Genomic DNA, 15,744 nt, shown 5'->3' with positions numbered 1-15,744 from the left:
CAGCACAAAGGGGTGGGCCTGCAGACAGACAGGATTTGGCACAGCAGAGAAGAAACGCACCTATAAAGGCTACGCTCCCGGGTCCGCAAGAGGTCGTGCATACCTCCCGCCAATACCGCGTTACTGTCTTTAATATTTCCTGTCTTATATTTTGTTCATGATTGTTAAATTCAGTGTTCACGTTTGTGTGTGACAATTAGGACAACACGGAACAAACCGCGTCCTGTATTGGTTCAATATGGGACGCGACATTTAATTCACAATTAAAGGACGATAACAGGGACGGTGGCAACCTTAGTCATTGGTAGTTTCTGTTCATTCATTCATTCCTTCATCTTCCGAGCCGCTTGATCCTCACTAGGGTCGCGGGGGGTGCTGGAGCCAGCTGTCTTCGGGCAGTAGGCGGGGGACACCCTGAATCGGTTGCCAGCCAATCGCAGGGCACACAGAAACGAACAACCATTCGCACTCACACTCACACCTAGGGACAATTTAGAGCAGGGGTGCCCAAACCTTTCGGATTGAAGATCTACTTTTCGATCAAATAACCTCACGGGATCTACCCTTACCGACACACACACACGCCATGATGAGAAACAGCCTGAAACTGAGGCATGCGATGCACTTCTGCAGCCTGTTAACTGTCGTAGCTCACAAGTACCATTTTAAAGTGCTTCCCTGGACCCTCCTAGATTCCTATTCTTTGCCCGTGCCCTCTGTGAATTGTACATGAAGCAAACTCTGAATGAGAAGAATGACGATAAAAGATGGAGCGCAACAGCTCTTATCACAAGCTGCAATTGCAGACTGCTCAGCGCTAACAACTTCCGGTGACGTAAACAGGCGCCACCGTAAATTCAAGATTTACCTGCTTTATTTTATTTTTTTAATATTTATGTTGTGAAAATGAGACTGATAGGATGATTCGGGTGCAGCGTACATGAACACAAAAAAATATGTTACGAACATGTACAAAGACACACAAATGGTTGTTTTTTTTTTTCTCCTTGACACTCTTCAGATCTACTCGGGACCTGTCTTAGATCTACCGGTAGATCAGGATCTACCTATTGGGCACCCCTGATTTAGAGTGTTCAATCAGCCTGCAACGCATGTTTTTTTTTTTAAATGTGGGAGGAAACCGGAGCACCCGGAGAAAACCCACGCAGGCCCAACATGGAAAACATGCAAACTCCACACAGGGAGGCCCTAGCTGGAATGGTACTTTCTGTTGTCATTAGGATTTCAAAATAGTGAACAAGGTTTGATAATAAATGGCTTCACCCAGGCTCGAAGCATGACTGCAAGAAATGGTTTGTGTTATCATTAATGTTTTCTGAATAATCGACAATAATCAAAAATTCTTCCTAGGGTCTGGAATTTATTAGCATATTTTATTTAAACATTTAATTACTGATGACCAACATTTTCATTTACCCCATTTTCCATATTACTTTTCCTCTTTATAGTTAAACTGGAATCTTGTTTGAGACCGTGTGTGTGTGGTGGGGAGGGGGGCTACTAACGTGCACGTTTTTGCAAGTAGAAAGCTCATTTGAGCAAGGAGGAACATGGAAACGCCACACAGTATGGCCAGAATTGGGATTCAAACCTTGAAACTTACACCTGTGACGTGAAAAGTATAGACCATTTGGCAGACGTGCTGCTTAATTAATTCTTTGGATGTAAATGCGCACTCGTACTGTCCAACCTCGGTGAAATGTGCGGGACCCGCCGTAGTGGTTTCAAATTGAGCGTTGCCGAGTCGACTGACTGTGTTTCTGCCCCCGCCCCGTCAGGTCGACGCAACACACGGCCATTCTCGCGAGATCTCGTTTTGCCCTCCCACTTGTTAGCTCAAGATGGAGAAGTGAGTGTAACACGCATTCGAGGTAAGCACAAGTACTTCTTTCGACCAGTGTCTCCTTGGATTTCTGAGGCCGCTGCTGACATAATTGTTCCCCCCTAAATAGTTGTGCTGACACACGCCCTGGTTTTTCGTTCCATAGGCTACAGGAGCCTTATAAGGGCTGGTACACAGTGGCTGTAGCGCTTAAAGCGCCATTTTTAATGTAGCCATGATCCAATGATGGAGCATTGTGGCGAGTTCTCGTTGCTAGCTTAGCAACAAGCTACTTGCATATACACTAATAGGCTACAAACGGCGTGCTAGCCTACCACCCGCTGATGGTCTTCACTTGTCTGTATCTGTCACGGCTACGAGATCACTTCTTCTACTCGGTTATAAGTCTAGTTCTTCTCAAATGGACAGATGACCAATGGGTGAGGTGAAAAAAAGTGTTCCAGACGTGTATCCGAGTGCTCGTTTGACTTTGTAATTTGCGAACGTTAGCGGTTAACCCCAAACCTTAACTGGTGCCGGAGTGACAGACATTAGTTTAAACTGTAACACGCTGTACATACGACGGCTGCGTTTTAATGTACCATCGATTTGGTTAAAAAGCCAAGGGGTTCGTATTTGAACAAATTTGTGCAGTCAGGAAACGTTTTTGTGTTTTAACTTTTTGCTGCCCCGAAGAAAAAATATTGCATTCATGTTACCTATGTTGGTACAAAGTGTGCTTTAATAAGACAGCTGCGACACTTCGTGTCTTTTACATATAATCTATCTATCTAATATAATATAAATCCAATTCTCGTTTACTGTGGCTGATTGCAATAAGAATGCCCTAGTGCGAAAATAGGTCACATGATTACGAACGGCTCGCCTCGTGCGGTGAACTTGATGCACATGTATTGGAATTATTTTAGTTGGTCACCGTTTGTCATTTGCAGTTTGTTCTTAAAGTGGATGTGCAAGTGATGCCCCTGACAGGAAATCTTCAAATGCTGTCTTAAACGTGTGTTTGTGCTGCAATAAAACAGTTGTTGTTTGTCTAAGCCACCAAACACAAATGTCACAAAAAGTTGATGTATTTCACAGTAGGGATACACAATATTGGAAACAGATGTGATATGCAATGTTTGTGATGAACAAAAAGAACAGTATATTTTTGCAATATTTGATATGTATCTAAAGAAATGACATTTTTATAATCAAAGTTATTTTTTCATGCAGTAAAATATGCTAACTCAATGTATTCTTAGCTAATTAATTGTAATGTCCCTCCATACTGTTGACCTATTGCATGGCAATGCGCATTTAAGGCGGCATCTGACTGGCCAAATTCAGATACAAGCACACAAATCCATATGAAACTTGCTGCATGTCGTTGAGAAAAGTGTATTTCATTGGCAATGGTTGTGTTAACGATACATTTTTTAAATATATTGTGTATCCCTATTTCACAGTTAAAATCAAAGCAGCTAAAGTGTAATGTGCCTATTATAACGTAAACATGTAGCTAACCAAAGGGGCTTCTTTCAATTCAGTGTTCTTGTTTAAGCTCTGGAAACTCTGTCCATGTCGGAATCAACGAAAGTAATTGTTAATTGTCCTTTCTTGTCATTCAAAAAATATATTTGTAGACACTGAGTGAAGCTGCCGAATATGCCAGTGAACAGAGTGGTGGAGCTGTTGAACAGAAGCAGTTCTGGTATGTAATGCTTCATTCTGTACTCCAACCTTTCATATCTACAAATGCATACAATATGCGTCAAGGCCACGTTTGATTGCATGAAAGACAGATATCAATTTCTTAGTTAACTTATTTTCCCCATCACGTGGTTGTGGGCAAATGTGCCTAACTGTAGAGTTTCCAACATGTCTCAGGATTAAAAAAAAAAGATTTAAAGGAGGCATCTATTTAAGGTGTGGCACTCATTTATTCATGTGGACAAAAATACTTGCTCTCTCTGGAATGACCTCCCACTGAACATTTGGCAAGCCTCCTCGCTGCCCATCTTCAAAACCCTCCTCAAAACTCACTTGTATTCTTTGGCGTTCAACTCAGCATGACTTAGATTTGTTCTTGGTTTTACTGTTTGGTACTTTCTACCGCCTTTATTCACGATTTGTCTTACTGTTTATTGTGCATGTTAAATTGCTCCATGTGCAGCACTTTGTATGCAGCGATGGCTGTTTGAAAGTCCTCTATAAATACAGTTGACGTGACTTGACTTTGCTAGTTTTCACCCCATTTCCCCCTGTTTTTTCAAAGAATGTTTGGGCTTTTAAAAAAAAAAGTTTTCTTTTGAGGGGTGGAGGGAGCGGGCAATGCATTTAACTCATTCACTCCCAAAGACGTTTTTAAACGTCTTTTCAGACTTGGTCCAGAATTGGCTGGTACCGAATGAGTTAAATGGACATCAATTATATGGAGATTGCTGCTATTTGTGGGCCGGTGCAGTCCACATAGCCTACCTACATACTCTTGTGCAAACATACAGGTCATACTCATTTGAGACACACACCGGCTTATGGAACTCAAACGTTTCCGTCATGTTATATTCAGTCTTGACACAATCAGGATTCTGCAGCCGATCACTGATCAGTTAATTAAATAATATAATTATATAAATAATAAATAAGTAACAGTTCAGCGATCTGAGCTGAAGACGGACCAATCTATCCTGTCTATTTAAGCACCTTGGTTATTTACTGTATAGTCAACCAACTGTATGACCAAAACGTGTTAATTAAAAGAATCATAACAATCTCTCTCTCTCGCTCTCTCTCTCTCTCACTCAAACGAGTCATAGCTAGGCTTAACACTCAAAAAATATTCAAAAAACATTGAGTTTGGCATGATCAACTGTTTGGAACATTCTTAAAAGGAATGACTGCACCAGTGAGCTCAGCAACACCAAAACACCTGGAAGTCCACAGAAAACGGACAAATCCTTTCCCTCGTTAAAAAAAACCCTTAAACAACAGTTCGACACATCAAGAACACTCTGCAGGAGGTGGGTGTATCTGGGTCCAGGTCAAAGATCAATAGACAACTTCACCAGAGAGGTTTCACCACAAGGTCGAAGCCATTTGTGAGCCTCAAAAACAGGAAGGTCAGATAAGGGTTTGCCAAGAAAAATCTTAAAAGAGCTTGCACAGTTCTGGAAGGGCATCTTGTGGACAGATGAGACAAAACAACTTTTACCGGAATGATGGAAAGTGAAAAGTATGTAGAAGATGTAAGTTTTTAGCCAACTTTGGACTGGTCCGCCAGCATCTGTGTGGGTTTCTTGCCACTAATATGAGTCTATGAAAATTAGCAGCAATCGGGACCGAGTCAAGTAAAGAGCTTTCAGCTAACTGCACTCATCCGCTAGCTTTCACAGTGACACATTATATCACCAGAGCCACTGATGTCTTGTCATAGATCCCCATTTTTTTATCAAGTATTTTTGCTTGTTTTCAACATTTTTGGGCAGTGTGACCAATGTTTGTTTCTTTGTTTGTTTTTTAATGTCCACATGTTCTGGCCGTAATGAGGCCGCCTTCAGCTGTTTGCGTAACAAATTTGAGAGGCAACCCCAGTGAAGTCACTCCTGCGTATAAACATGCAAGACAAGTGTTGGTCTTCTCTTGCCTCCAAGCTACCGCAAAACACACACTCTTACAACTTCCTTGTCATAATGCTAACACATAATGTTCGCATGAAGCGAGTCATCAACAGGCTAAAATTATATATGTGACGGTGTTTTGATGCTTTTATCAGTGGATATTTGAATTCAGACATCAACTAGACTAGGCAGACAATATGAAGATACTCGGACATATTTAACCTTTCCAAAAACGGCTATTACTAAAGCGTTGTAATTCACTTGCAATAATTGTGAAACTCTTTTCTGTCTGCGTGACTGTAATATATTGCCTCTCAGTGGTCTCAAGTTGCACAGCGGTGTATTGGTCCATTATGTGAAAGCTAGGATTGTTTATATTGTATTTGTTGTAACTACAGTAAATATTCCCATCAACGGAGTTCTTTCAAAAGAAAATTCCTTCATCCGGACTAAAAACCTATGCATTAAAATTTCGACTACGATATTACATTAACGATCATAACAACGGAATTTCCACTCCCCGGAAGCCATACAGAAGCCCGCAGTGGCGCAAACACAAGCAAGTCCCGCTCGATATTACGGAATAACTGTCCGCGCTGCTATTTATTCTCATTGGACACAAAACGGCGACATTAGCATGAGTTTTACTGTAATAGTGAACAATTTTTATTTAGTTCACAGCTCCGAGTTTCCTGAACGCAACATAGTCATCGCTGCTCTGCCATTGGCTTACCGAGCTTCATCCTGGCCTCCGATTGGCCAAGAGGGATCTCACTATATGTGTGTAGATACTGTAGCTAGATCTGTGGAAGAGAGAATGTAATGCAGCCGATTAGGTGCTCAGAGTAAATTGCTTGTGGCTCTACGGACAGTCAAAGAAATGTTTCCTGGAATGTTTTACTTGTTATCATGCTAAAAACCTTACGCTAACTGGAGCGCTAATTAGAGAGACGCCGAGTTCCATCGCGCTAACTATGGCCATCGAGGACTCCGAAGCGTCCAGTGGCTGGCTTTAAAAGTTCATTGCATGGCATCAGCTGAGCAACGCTGTCTTGGGTGGCTATCGAGGGGAGGGCGAGTTAGAGCGGGGGTGTCAAACATACGGCCCGCGGGCCGGAACCAGCCCCCAAGGGGGAGGTTCCATTAGGCCCGCGGGATAATTTAAAAGTGAAAAAAATGCATATAAGACATGGAAAAAATATTTTTAATAAAGTGCAATTCATGGAGTATCCATTGTTTTGATCAGAGTGGAAGACAACATTGTTTTCATCAGAGAGGAAAACACTGAAACAGACCCAACACAGCAGACATACTGTATATCAAGGACATGTGAATACTTTATTCTTTTCACATTTAATAGCACTCTCCTTAGTTTGTAAGGTGTAGGCAAATATTAAATTTAGATTTGATATGCACATGTGTAAATGGTTGAAAAATGTATTTCTTTATAAAACTCATTTAATCTTAAAGTGCATTACTATATTTTTCAATACCAATTACTTTTTAAAGTTTTGTGCCTTTGTGCAATCAGTGGGATCAGTTGCAATGCATATATGTGAATGATAAAAGTCAATAGCACATTTGTCTGAGTCATGAAATGTTTTGTAAAAGATACTGTATGTTCATTGAATTTCAACATTTTCCGAATGTTCTTGTGCTTCCTTAGACCAAAAGGAAATACCCATTTTGGTTAATTATAGCAGAGTATGGTATGATTTTAATGGTCCGGCCCACTTGACATCTACCGAGGCCGTATGTGGCCCACAATGTGAAATGAGTTTGACACCCCTGAGTTAGAGACACTGAGATAGTGGGGGGAAAAGCCACTACTTTTTGGTCTGTTACTCGTCTCATTTTAGAGAAAATAGCCCCAAGTTTGTTACACGTGTATTTTGTTCACATACTTGCATGTTCATAAAGAACATGCACCATTCTCATTTCCCACATAGGGAAATTCTTTTATAAGGAAGGATTGGATAGCGCAAACATGAGTCCATACTAGAGAATATTTACTGTATGTTGTTGCTGCCCCCCCCCGGGGGGGGGGGGGGGGGCTGAACATTGCATTTTGCTTTCATCTCACTGAGGAATTGTGTGTGTGTGTGTGTGTATGTATATATACATGTATATATATACATACACACACACACACACACACACACACACACACACACACATATATATATATATATATATATATATATATATATATATATATAAAATGTGTGTGTGTGTGTGTGTGTGTATATATATGTGTAGCGCGTGTATCACACAACGTACCAACGATCGCGGTTCTTTTCTGATGTCTCTCCTATGTGCGTGGAGTTTTTTTCTTTCCTTCCGAACGCCAAGTGAGAATTGCAAGTGTGTGTGGCAGTGTGACGACAATGATTCAGCGAGTTGCTCTGTCGATACGTTGCTGCTCGCTAGCTGTAGCTGGCCAGCTAGCGCATGCTACTGATGAGTCAGGGTAAGAAACTGAGCAGTGGCAAACGCACGTTAGCCCGCCGCACTTGTTTCACTTGGCCGCATGTCATCGTCGCGGCCACCCGAGCGCTGTTGGTGCGGCAAGAAAAGAAGGGACCTGAGAAGGAGCTGCGGGCGTCTTTTCTCGGCCTGCGCAGCCACGACCTCAATTAGGGAAGAGTCAGGTCAGGACAGTGTGCCGGATCCCCTCGTTGTGGATTGACAGCTACGACTCGGATGGCGTCAGAGACAGGTTTTGGCCTAAGATCGTTTTCAAGCTAAGCATGGGCGCGTCTTTGGTGGTGTTTGGCCCACTTGAGCGCAGTCTTCGGGTATTTTGAACGCTGTGAAGTGTGTATCTTGACACACTTGAAAGCGATATGGGCTAACAACAACTCAAAGCAAACATTGCCGTGCCTTGATTTATTGCTCGTGAGTCGAATGTGGGCGAAAACTCCAACCGATTATGTTTATCGTGCTGGGTGTTTTTAGAACACTCTTTGTATTTGCAAGGGCTGCGTGACCGGCGTATAAATTCGCGAATTGTTTACATTTAACATCAAGCTGGTGTTAGCATGCTACTTAGCTAGGTAGCTATCTAGCTCCAACTTTATACTGTCAGCGTTAAGTGTTTATGGTGGTCTCGTCATCTGAATGCTCGCCATTTCGCTTCGTACCATACTACTCGGACTGTACAACAAGCCTTATTGGAATTCTAGGCCAGTCGAAGGCGACTTTTGCGACTATATTTGCTAGCGCCGTGTGTTCCTAGCTAGTCACCGGCTAATGGGCTCTGTGACTTTGCTTTGTGATGACTAGTTGACTCCCAGCAGTCACTTGAAAACCTAAATCATACTTTCTCATATTTGCTTGGCAACGCCCCATGACATTTGCGAGTTCTTTTGAAAACATTTCAAGATGGCTTATTATTTTTTTAAACCAGTTTGGATGTATGCTTCTGTCAAACAATGAAAATGCAGTACAGTAATGTTGTGCGGGTCAAACCTGCTGCTCAATTTTCTTAGTTTCCTTATTCTATCCTCTTCTAGGTGAAGCGACTCTAACATGCCGTTAAGCGGCGGTTTCCAAAGCATCTGTACGTATACTGTGAATTTTTGTGCTTCGTTTCTGAAAAGCATGGTTACCAATCCGTACACTTTTCAACAGGAGCTTTCAATAGATCACCAACCATGAAGGTGGATAGAAGCAAGTTAAAGAAAACCCCTACAGAAGCTGTGAGTATGCTTGAGCATTTCTTGTGACAATTTCTATTAATACCAATGCTGTCAACAATTGACATCTGTGGACGCCAGCAATATTTCAAACATGCACGATAGCAAGTTGATATTTTGATAGGGCTAAATGATCATTAAAAAAAAAAGTACTGTATTTTCTGGACTATCGGTCACACCAGACAAAGTATACATAATGAAGAAGAAAAAAACATGTATAAGTAGCTCCAGGGTCTAAATCATATTTTGGGGGCTGGGGCGGGGTATTTTCTTTTAACAAAACAAACAAAAATCTGACCAAGAGCAGCAGTACTGATACACCAAATTCCCCATCCCTAATTGTGGATGCGTTCAGAAATACGATTCAAGCGCACACTCTGGCCGTTGGAAACAATGATCATTGTACCATTCGGTTATACAGAACATCTGATTGTTTATATAGCGTAGGCTGTTGAGTAGTGCTGCCATGATTAGTCGGCTAATCATGACGGTATCGACAAAATCGACAACTAATTTAATAGTTGATGTATAGTTTATTTATTTGAAGCGTTTGTGTTTTTTCTCGGTAATGCCTAGTTTCGTTCTTCTCCCACTGGCTGTAGTATGCCTCTCCGCAACACACATGCAGAGTAGTGGTAATCTGGATCATCTGTGATGGAAACGGAAGCATTATGGGTAATGCAGTGTAAAGGCTAAAGCGTGTTCGCAACACAAGCCCAAAGTTGTGGTGCACTTCACCAAATATGCTCAATACGACACAAACCTGCCTTTCATGGCAGCATGACGGGGATGCTCAATCATCTAAAAGGAAGAACATTGTTGCTGCTGCCTAAATTCATTTCTGACATGTCTGGTAGCTAGTTGTCATTAGCCGTGAGCTGCAAAATCACCAGGAATTATCATGTGCAAAAGAAGTCAATTTTTGATGAGTCTTGGGTGCATGAAAATTACTCTCGTCCCAAGAGTGTGAAATGATTGCAGAGAATGGAAATGTCAAGTTGACCGTTTGCCATCTTGTGACACCCAAAAAGATATTGAAACAAAAGTGATTGGTGCGCTGTATTGTTCAAACTTCAACTTTGTGTCCCTTCTAAAACAACAGCCTGCTGACTGTAGGATACTTATAGAGAAGCTCAAAGCATGCAGCGATGATCAACTGCTCATTGAATTGCAGCACATCAAGACCTGGAATATTGGCAAGGTAAATCTCAAGCCGTCATTTCTTTGTCAAGGCAAAAGACCAACCGGAGAGTTGCATTCCATGAATTCCACAGAGTGGTTACATTTTGATAGAAACTGGTTGAATTTGTTTCATTTTGACAACCTTACTGGAGTGCAGTTCATTCTTGTCTTTGCTTGATAGTGCGAGTTGTACCACTGGGTGGATCTGCTGGACCGCTTCGATGGGATTCTATGTGATGCAGGCCAGACAGTGGAGAATATGTCATGGCTGCTGGTGTGTGACCGGCCGGACAACAGCCAGCTCAAAGCCCTCCTTTTGGCAGTGCTCAACTTCACAGCTTTGCTCATTGAGTACAGCTTCTCTAGGCACCTTTACAGCTCCATAGAGGTACGAGGGGGCAGTGGCAGGAAATTCGTACCGAATCGCATGAAACCCTTAAAGCAGTTTTTTTTTTGAGGAACTAATGTAAATCCAATTAATCTATTATAGTGTGTGTATGTATGAATATGTGTGTAATGTAAATCATTTTTACACAACATAGGAATTTTTTTTTAGATGAACGGGCATCGATTCTGAGATGCATCTTTGTGTTAATAAACCAAGTGCTGATGTACCTCAAAAATGACCTTTGTCTGAAATGTATGATTGCAGCGTGTATTTGTAAATTTAATTTGTGACTGACTGACTGAGTTTTTTGTACTCAACTGGATCATTTTTTATCAAACTCAGAAAATATGTAAAAAATGTATTCATTAATATAAAGCACTGTCATTTCTTGATTGTTTTACTTCCACATACATTGTAATATATTGCAGTAATCAGTGACTCATTAATTATAGCCAAAGGTCTTGTAATGTCATATTGCAAGTTAAACTGCCATTCGGACTGTGAACACATGTCATGCATGTCACAATAACTAATAATTTGATCACCTGTTCCTCCTTCACAGCACTTAACAACCTTACTGGCGTCATGTGACATGCAAGTGGTCCTGTCTGTGCTGAACCTCCTCTACGTGTTCAGCAAGCGGTCAAACTACATCACAAGACTAGGGTCCGACAAAAGAACACCTCTTTTAGCACGTCTGCAACATCTGGCTGAGGTGCAGTAAACTTTTTTTTATTTCATAGCATGATTTCAGAATGAAAAGGTCATATTGTTTTGTTTCATCGGTGTCTTATAGAGCTGGGGAGGAAAGGAAAATGGCTTTGGCCTAGCAGAGTGCTGCAGGGATCTCCTCATGACGGTAAGAGTCTGTCAAATACCTATTTTATAATGCTGTTTTAAGATTCTGCCGTGATGAAATAGAAGTCATTTTGCTAAACCACCATTTATCTACCTTTACCAGAAGTACCCTCCTAGTGCCACCACACTGCACTTTGAGTTTTATGCCGAACCGGCTCCGGAGGTCAAAGTGGAGAGGAAGGTAAAGATGAATGAATTCATTGCAATATGATTAAAGGAATGTTTGAGATGGATTTGTCTATATTCAGTGTGTGTCTTAATGTGTCCCCAATTTCCAAACAGACAAGCAGCAACACACTACACTATATTCATATTGAGCAACTTGACAAGGTATGTCCTGCTTAAATTACCGCATCAACACAGGATTGATAATGTAATAATTTAAAATATGATACTTTTGTTTCCCCTTGTAGATTTCAGACAGTCCATCTGAGATCATGGAGTCACTCACAGTCATGTACAACATACCGAAAGACAAGCAGACACTGCTTTTCACACACATTCGCCTGGCTCATGGCTTTTCAAACCACAAAAAGAGGCTGCAGGCCGTGCAGGCCAGACTGCATGCCATCTCTATACTGGGTGGGTTGAAGCTAATCACTTCACATTAATAACAACTGCGTGTACATATGCCTCTGTTTCTAAGAGCTATTTTTTCCCCCTAATTTTTGCAGTGTATTCAAATGCACTGGGCGAGTCCACCAATAGTATTCTGTATAACGGCTTGATAGAGGAGCTGGTGGATGTATTACAGATAACAGACAAACAGCTTGTGGTAAGTGATGGATGACTTTCTATAGTGTCCCATGTTGTCTTCATGTACAAGTTCTGTGACAATGCTCTTAAGTCATAACACATGTATCTCAAATATTTTTTCACCAATGAAATAAATGGAAATGCCATTAAGCCATACCAGCCTGCACTAAACAAACCAACAGACTTAAAAAAAATAGTACTCTACAATATTGCTCTTTATTCAGACATATCGTAATAACAAATGGAATGAAGAGTTAAACATTTGTGCCTCATGATTATGATTTATTCATTGCGGGCTCCCTCTGGTATGTGCGAAGCATAACATTCTGATTCAATACTGTGTTTGTGGAATATGAAGTAACAATCAAAATCCACCTGTTTTTATGCATTCCAGGAGGTGATCATTTTGCTACTGTATGTTGGCTGTTGACTGTATATGATGACATCACAGTTGCTCAGGGTAAACATCACATGACCAAACTCAGAATAAGGGGGCCTTTTGGTAGTTACCTGCGCCCTGAGCAACGGTGATGTCATTTTCAATGTACAGCAAGTGGCAGAATAGCCACCCCCAAATATGCATAAACAGATAGCTTTTGCTGCTTAATTCATATTCCACAAGCGCTGAATTCATCAGAATACCACGTTTAGGCCGCATAGAAACATACTATTGTTTAAAAATGTTGGCCTTTAAACTTGAGTTTGAAAAACACTCTTGGCACTTCAGGATATCAAGGCGGCATCCCTGCGCACTTTAACATCAATTGTCCATTTGGAGCGAACACCCAAGCTTTCCAACATCATTGACTGCACTGGCACCGCCTCCTACCATGGCTTCTTGCCCGTGTTGGTGCGCAACTGTATACAGGCAATGATTGGTGAGTATCCCCCTTTGCTAGTAGTTGGCTTGGCGCCTCATACTAAGGAGTCTTCTGAACCTCTCCTTTCCAGATCCTTTGATGGAACCTTACCCACATCAGTTTGCAACTGCACTGTTTTCATTCCTCTATCATTTGGCCAGCTACGATGCTGGGGGTGAAGCCCTTGTCTCTTGTGGAATGATGGAAGCCCTCTTAAAGGTATACCTACATCTCTTGTCAAAGAAGTTCCTTTTTTCAACAGCATGATTTTTTACTTCGCAGGTGATCAAATTTCTGGGAGATGAGCAGGACCAGATCACTTTTGTTACGAGAGCGGTTCGGGTCGTGGACCTCATCACCAACCTTGACATGGCTGCCTTCCAGTCACACAGCGGCCTTTCTATTTTCATCTGCAGACTAGAGGTAGAGTCCCAAGGGTTTGACATGTACAATCATTGACATGTAAATATTCCTTCTTAACCATTACCTTCTTCCGGCATTTGACACACACAGCATGAGGTGGACTTGTCAAGGAAAGAGTGCCCATTCGTCATTAAGCCAAAGATCCGAAGGCCAAGGCCTGCTGTCGAGTCTGAAGACATGGACACAGACATGGAGAGTAAGTCAGCTAAAATGAATCACTTTTTAAAATGGTATTTATCATTTAGATTGCATTTAAAATAACATGATTAAATAAATGAAACAGCGTCTGAAGTTGCCATGGAAAGCAGCCCTGGGCCTTCAGGGGCTTCTGCTTCCAGACCGGAAATGGAGCAGAGAGCACTGAGCAGCACTGCAAACACGCCCCGTGCAGGTAGACGCGCAGTATAATCTGATGCAAAACAACAGGCACTTTTGAAATATTTTGACTATTTATATGTCCTTTTCTGCAGGCATGCAGTGTATTCCCCAAAGGGCAGCTCTGTTAAAGTCAATGCTGAATTTCCTGAAGAAAGCCATCCAAGACCCTGCCTTCTCTGATGGCATCCGCCATGGTGAGTCATCCTCTAGATCCAGAACCGCGCAGCCTAACGCTCCACCTAAGACCTTTGCATACAGTTTGCTGCTGCTGCTAATGTTTCTATGGTCACTTTTGTATTTTCATTAAGTCATGGATGGATCCTTGCCTACCTCACTCAAACACATCATCAGTAATGCAGAATACTATGGACCCTCGCTATTCCTTCTTGGTGAGTTCTTTTTAGCGCTTCAGAAAGTGTTTTATTAAGAAAGACTTTTAGAATCTCCTAGAAAGACATTGTTTTGTGTTCTTATGTTACTGCTTGTTGTATTTCCGAACAATAATAATGCTATTTTTCTTTTCTCCTGTCTCTTTGGGTTTGTAGCAACCGAAGTTGTCACGGTGTTTGTGTTCCAGGAGCCATCCTTGCTTTCCTCCCTGCAGGATAATGGTCTCACTGATGTTATGCTCCATGCCCTTCTCATCAAAGATGTGAGTTATGGCAACTTAACTTTGGGACATTTAAAACAAAACAAATAAATGAATACCTTGTTTGTCATCTGAGTTTGGCTCTAACCAATTTAAAATGATCAATGTAGCTTCGGGAACATTACCTCTGTGACTGCATGCAATCGTTAAGTGATGCCCTTTAATGTGCATTCCTAATCTTTCACTTGAATTAGGTTCCTGCTACTCGTGAGGTCTTGGGATCTCTCCCTAACGTGTTCAGTGCTTTGTGCCTGAATGCCCGAGGGCTCCTGTCCTTTGTTCGTTGTCAGCCCTTTGAGCGCCTCTTCAAAGTGCTCTTGTCTCCTGACTACTTACCTGCCATGCGACGGCGACGCAGTTCTGACCCATTGGGTGAGTTGGCTTTTGGTGCCATGTGTTTTCAGTGCCTTTGTAGCTTGCTCAAGTGATACATTTGTCCCTATCTGCAGGGGACACTGCATCAAATTTGGGAAGTGCTGTAGATGAGTTAATGAGACATCAACCAACTTTGAAGACAGATGCCACTACTGCAATCATTAAGGTAGCTATAAATTTTGAAGATACCTTTTTTGTCGTATGATTTTAGCTATACATTCTAATAAAAGTTGAATTGTTGTTTCAGTTATTGGAGGAGATCTGCAATTTGGGCCGAGCTCCAGAGTATGTCTGCCAGAAACCGTCTATCCAGAAAGCTGATGGTACTGTGACTGTGCCACCAGCACGCTCCAGCCATGCTGCAGAAGAAGCTTCAAGTGAGGATGAAGAGGAAGAGGAGGCTCTCCACACATTTAGCCAGCAGCAGGGGGAAGCAGAGAGCAACAGACAGTCAGTGCCACTTGAACTGTATGACACTGGGTTTTATGACAATAGAGCAGCAGCTCTGATATACATTTTGTATGGACGGATGGTTAAAATGCATTTTGTACTTAGTGTATGGCACTCTTAATTTTAACACATACCTTCTTTCAGGGTGGTGGGAACTGAGGAGCGAATACCTATTCCTTTAATGGATTACATTTTGAATGTGGTGAGTCTTGAGTCTTTGGTGTAAGCCTTTTAACTGTTGTAAAACCATGACCGACATGTGAT

The 15,744-nt window shown here is 41.8% G+C and overlaps 1 protein-coding gene across 10 annotated transcripts in view; it reads left to right on the top strand.

Moving 5' to 3' along the window:
* Positions 1-1,800: 1,800 nt before the first annotated feature.
* Positions 1,801-15,744, top strand: part of huwe1 (HECT, UBA and WWE domain containing E3 ubiquitin protein ligase 1) — a 49,320-nt gene continuing 35,376 nt past the window's right edge. For 2 of the 10 annotated variants that reach the window (XM_052058398.1, XM_052058391.1), the window contains exons 1-23: positions 1,801-1,892; positions 3,490-3,557; positions 9,097-9,164; positions 10,264-10,362; positions 10,525-10,731; positions 11,294-11,446; positions 11,528-11,590; positions 11,693-11,770; positions 11,872-11,919; positions 12,003-12,171; positions 12,264-12,364; positions 13,073-13,223; positions 13,297-13,424; positions 13,488-13,628; positions 13,719-13,824; positions 13,912-14,019; positions 14,099-14,200; positions 14,315-14,395; positions 14,552-14,658; positions 14,850-15,027; positions 15,105-15,196; positions 15,278-15,480; positions 15,625-15,682. In XM_052058398.1, the coding sequence (XP_051914358.1) occupies positions 3,512-3,557; positions 9,097-9,164; positions 10,264-10,362; positions 10,525-10,731; positions 11,294-11,446; positions 11,528-11,590; positions 11,693-11,770; positions 11,872-11,919; positions 12,003-12,171; positions 12,264-12,364; positions 13,073-13,223; positions 13,297-13,424; positions 13,488-13,628; positions 13,719-13,824; positions 13,912-14,019; positions 14,099-14,200; positions 14,315-14,395; positions 14,552-14,658; positions 14,850-15,027; positions 15,105-15,196; positions 15,278-15,480; positions 15,625-15,682 (2,487 nt within the window). In that variant the 5' untranslated portion in view covers positions 1,801-1,892; positions 3,490-3,511. The other 8 variants (XM_052058390.1, XM_052058388.1, XM_052058392.1 and 5 more) reach the window with 7 other exon arrangements.

The sequence above is a fragment of the Hippocampus zosterae genome, chromosome 2 (assembly GCF_025434085.1).
Source record: "Hippocampus zosterae strain Florida chromosome 2, ASM2543408v3, whole genome shotgun sequence".
NCBI lineage: Eukaryota > Metazoa > Chordata > Actinopteri > Syngnathiformes > Syngnathidae > Hippocampus > Hippocampus zosterae.
This window is presented reverse-complemented; position numbering and strand designations above follow the sequence as displayed.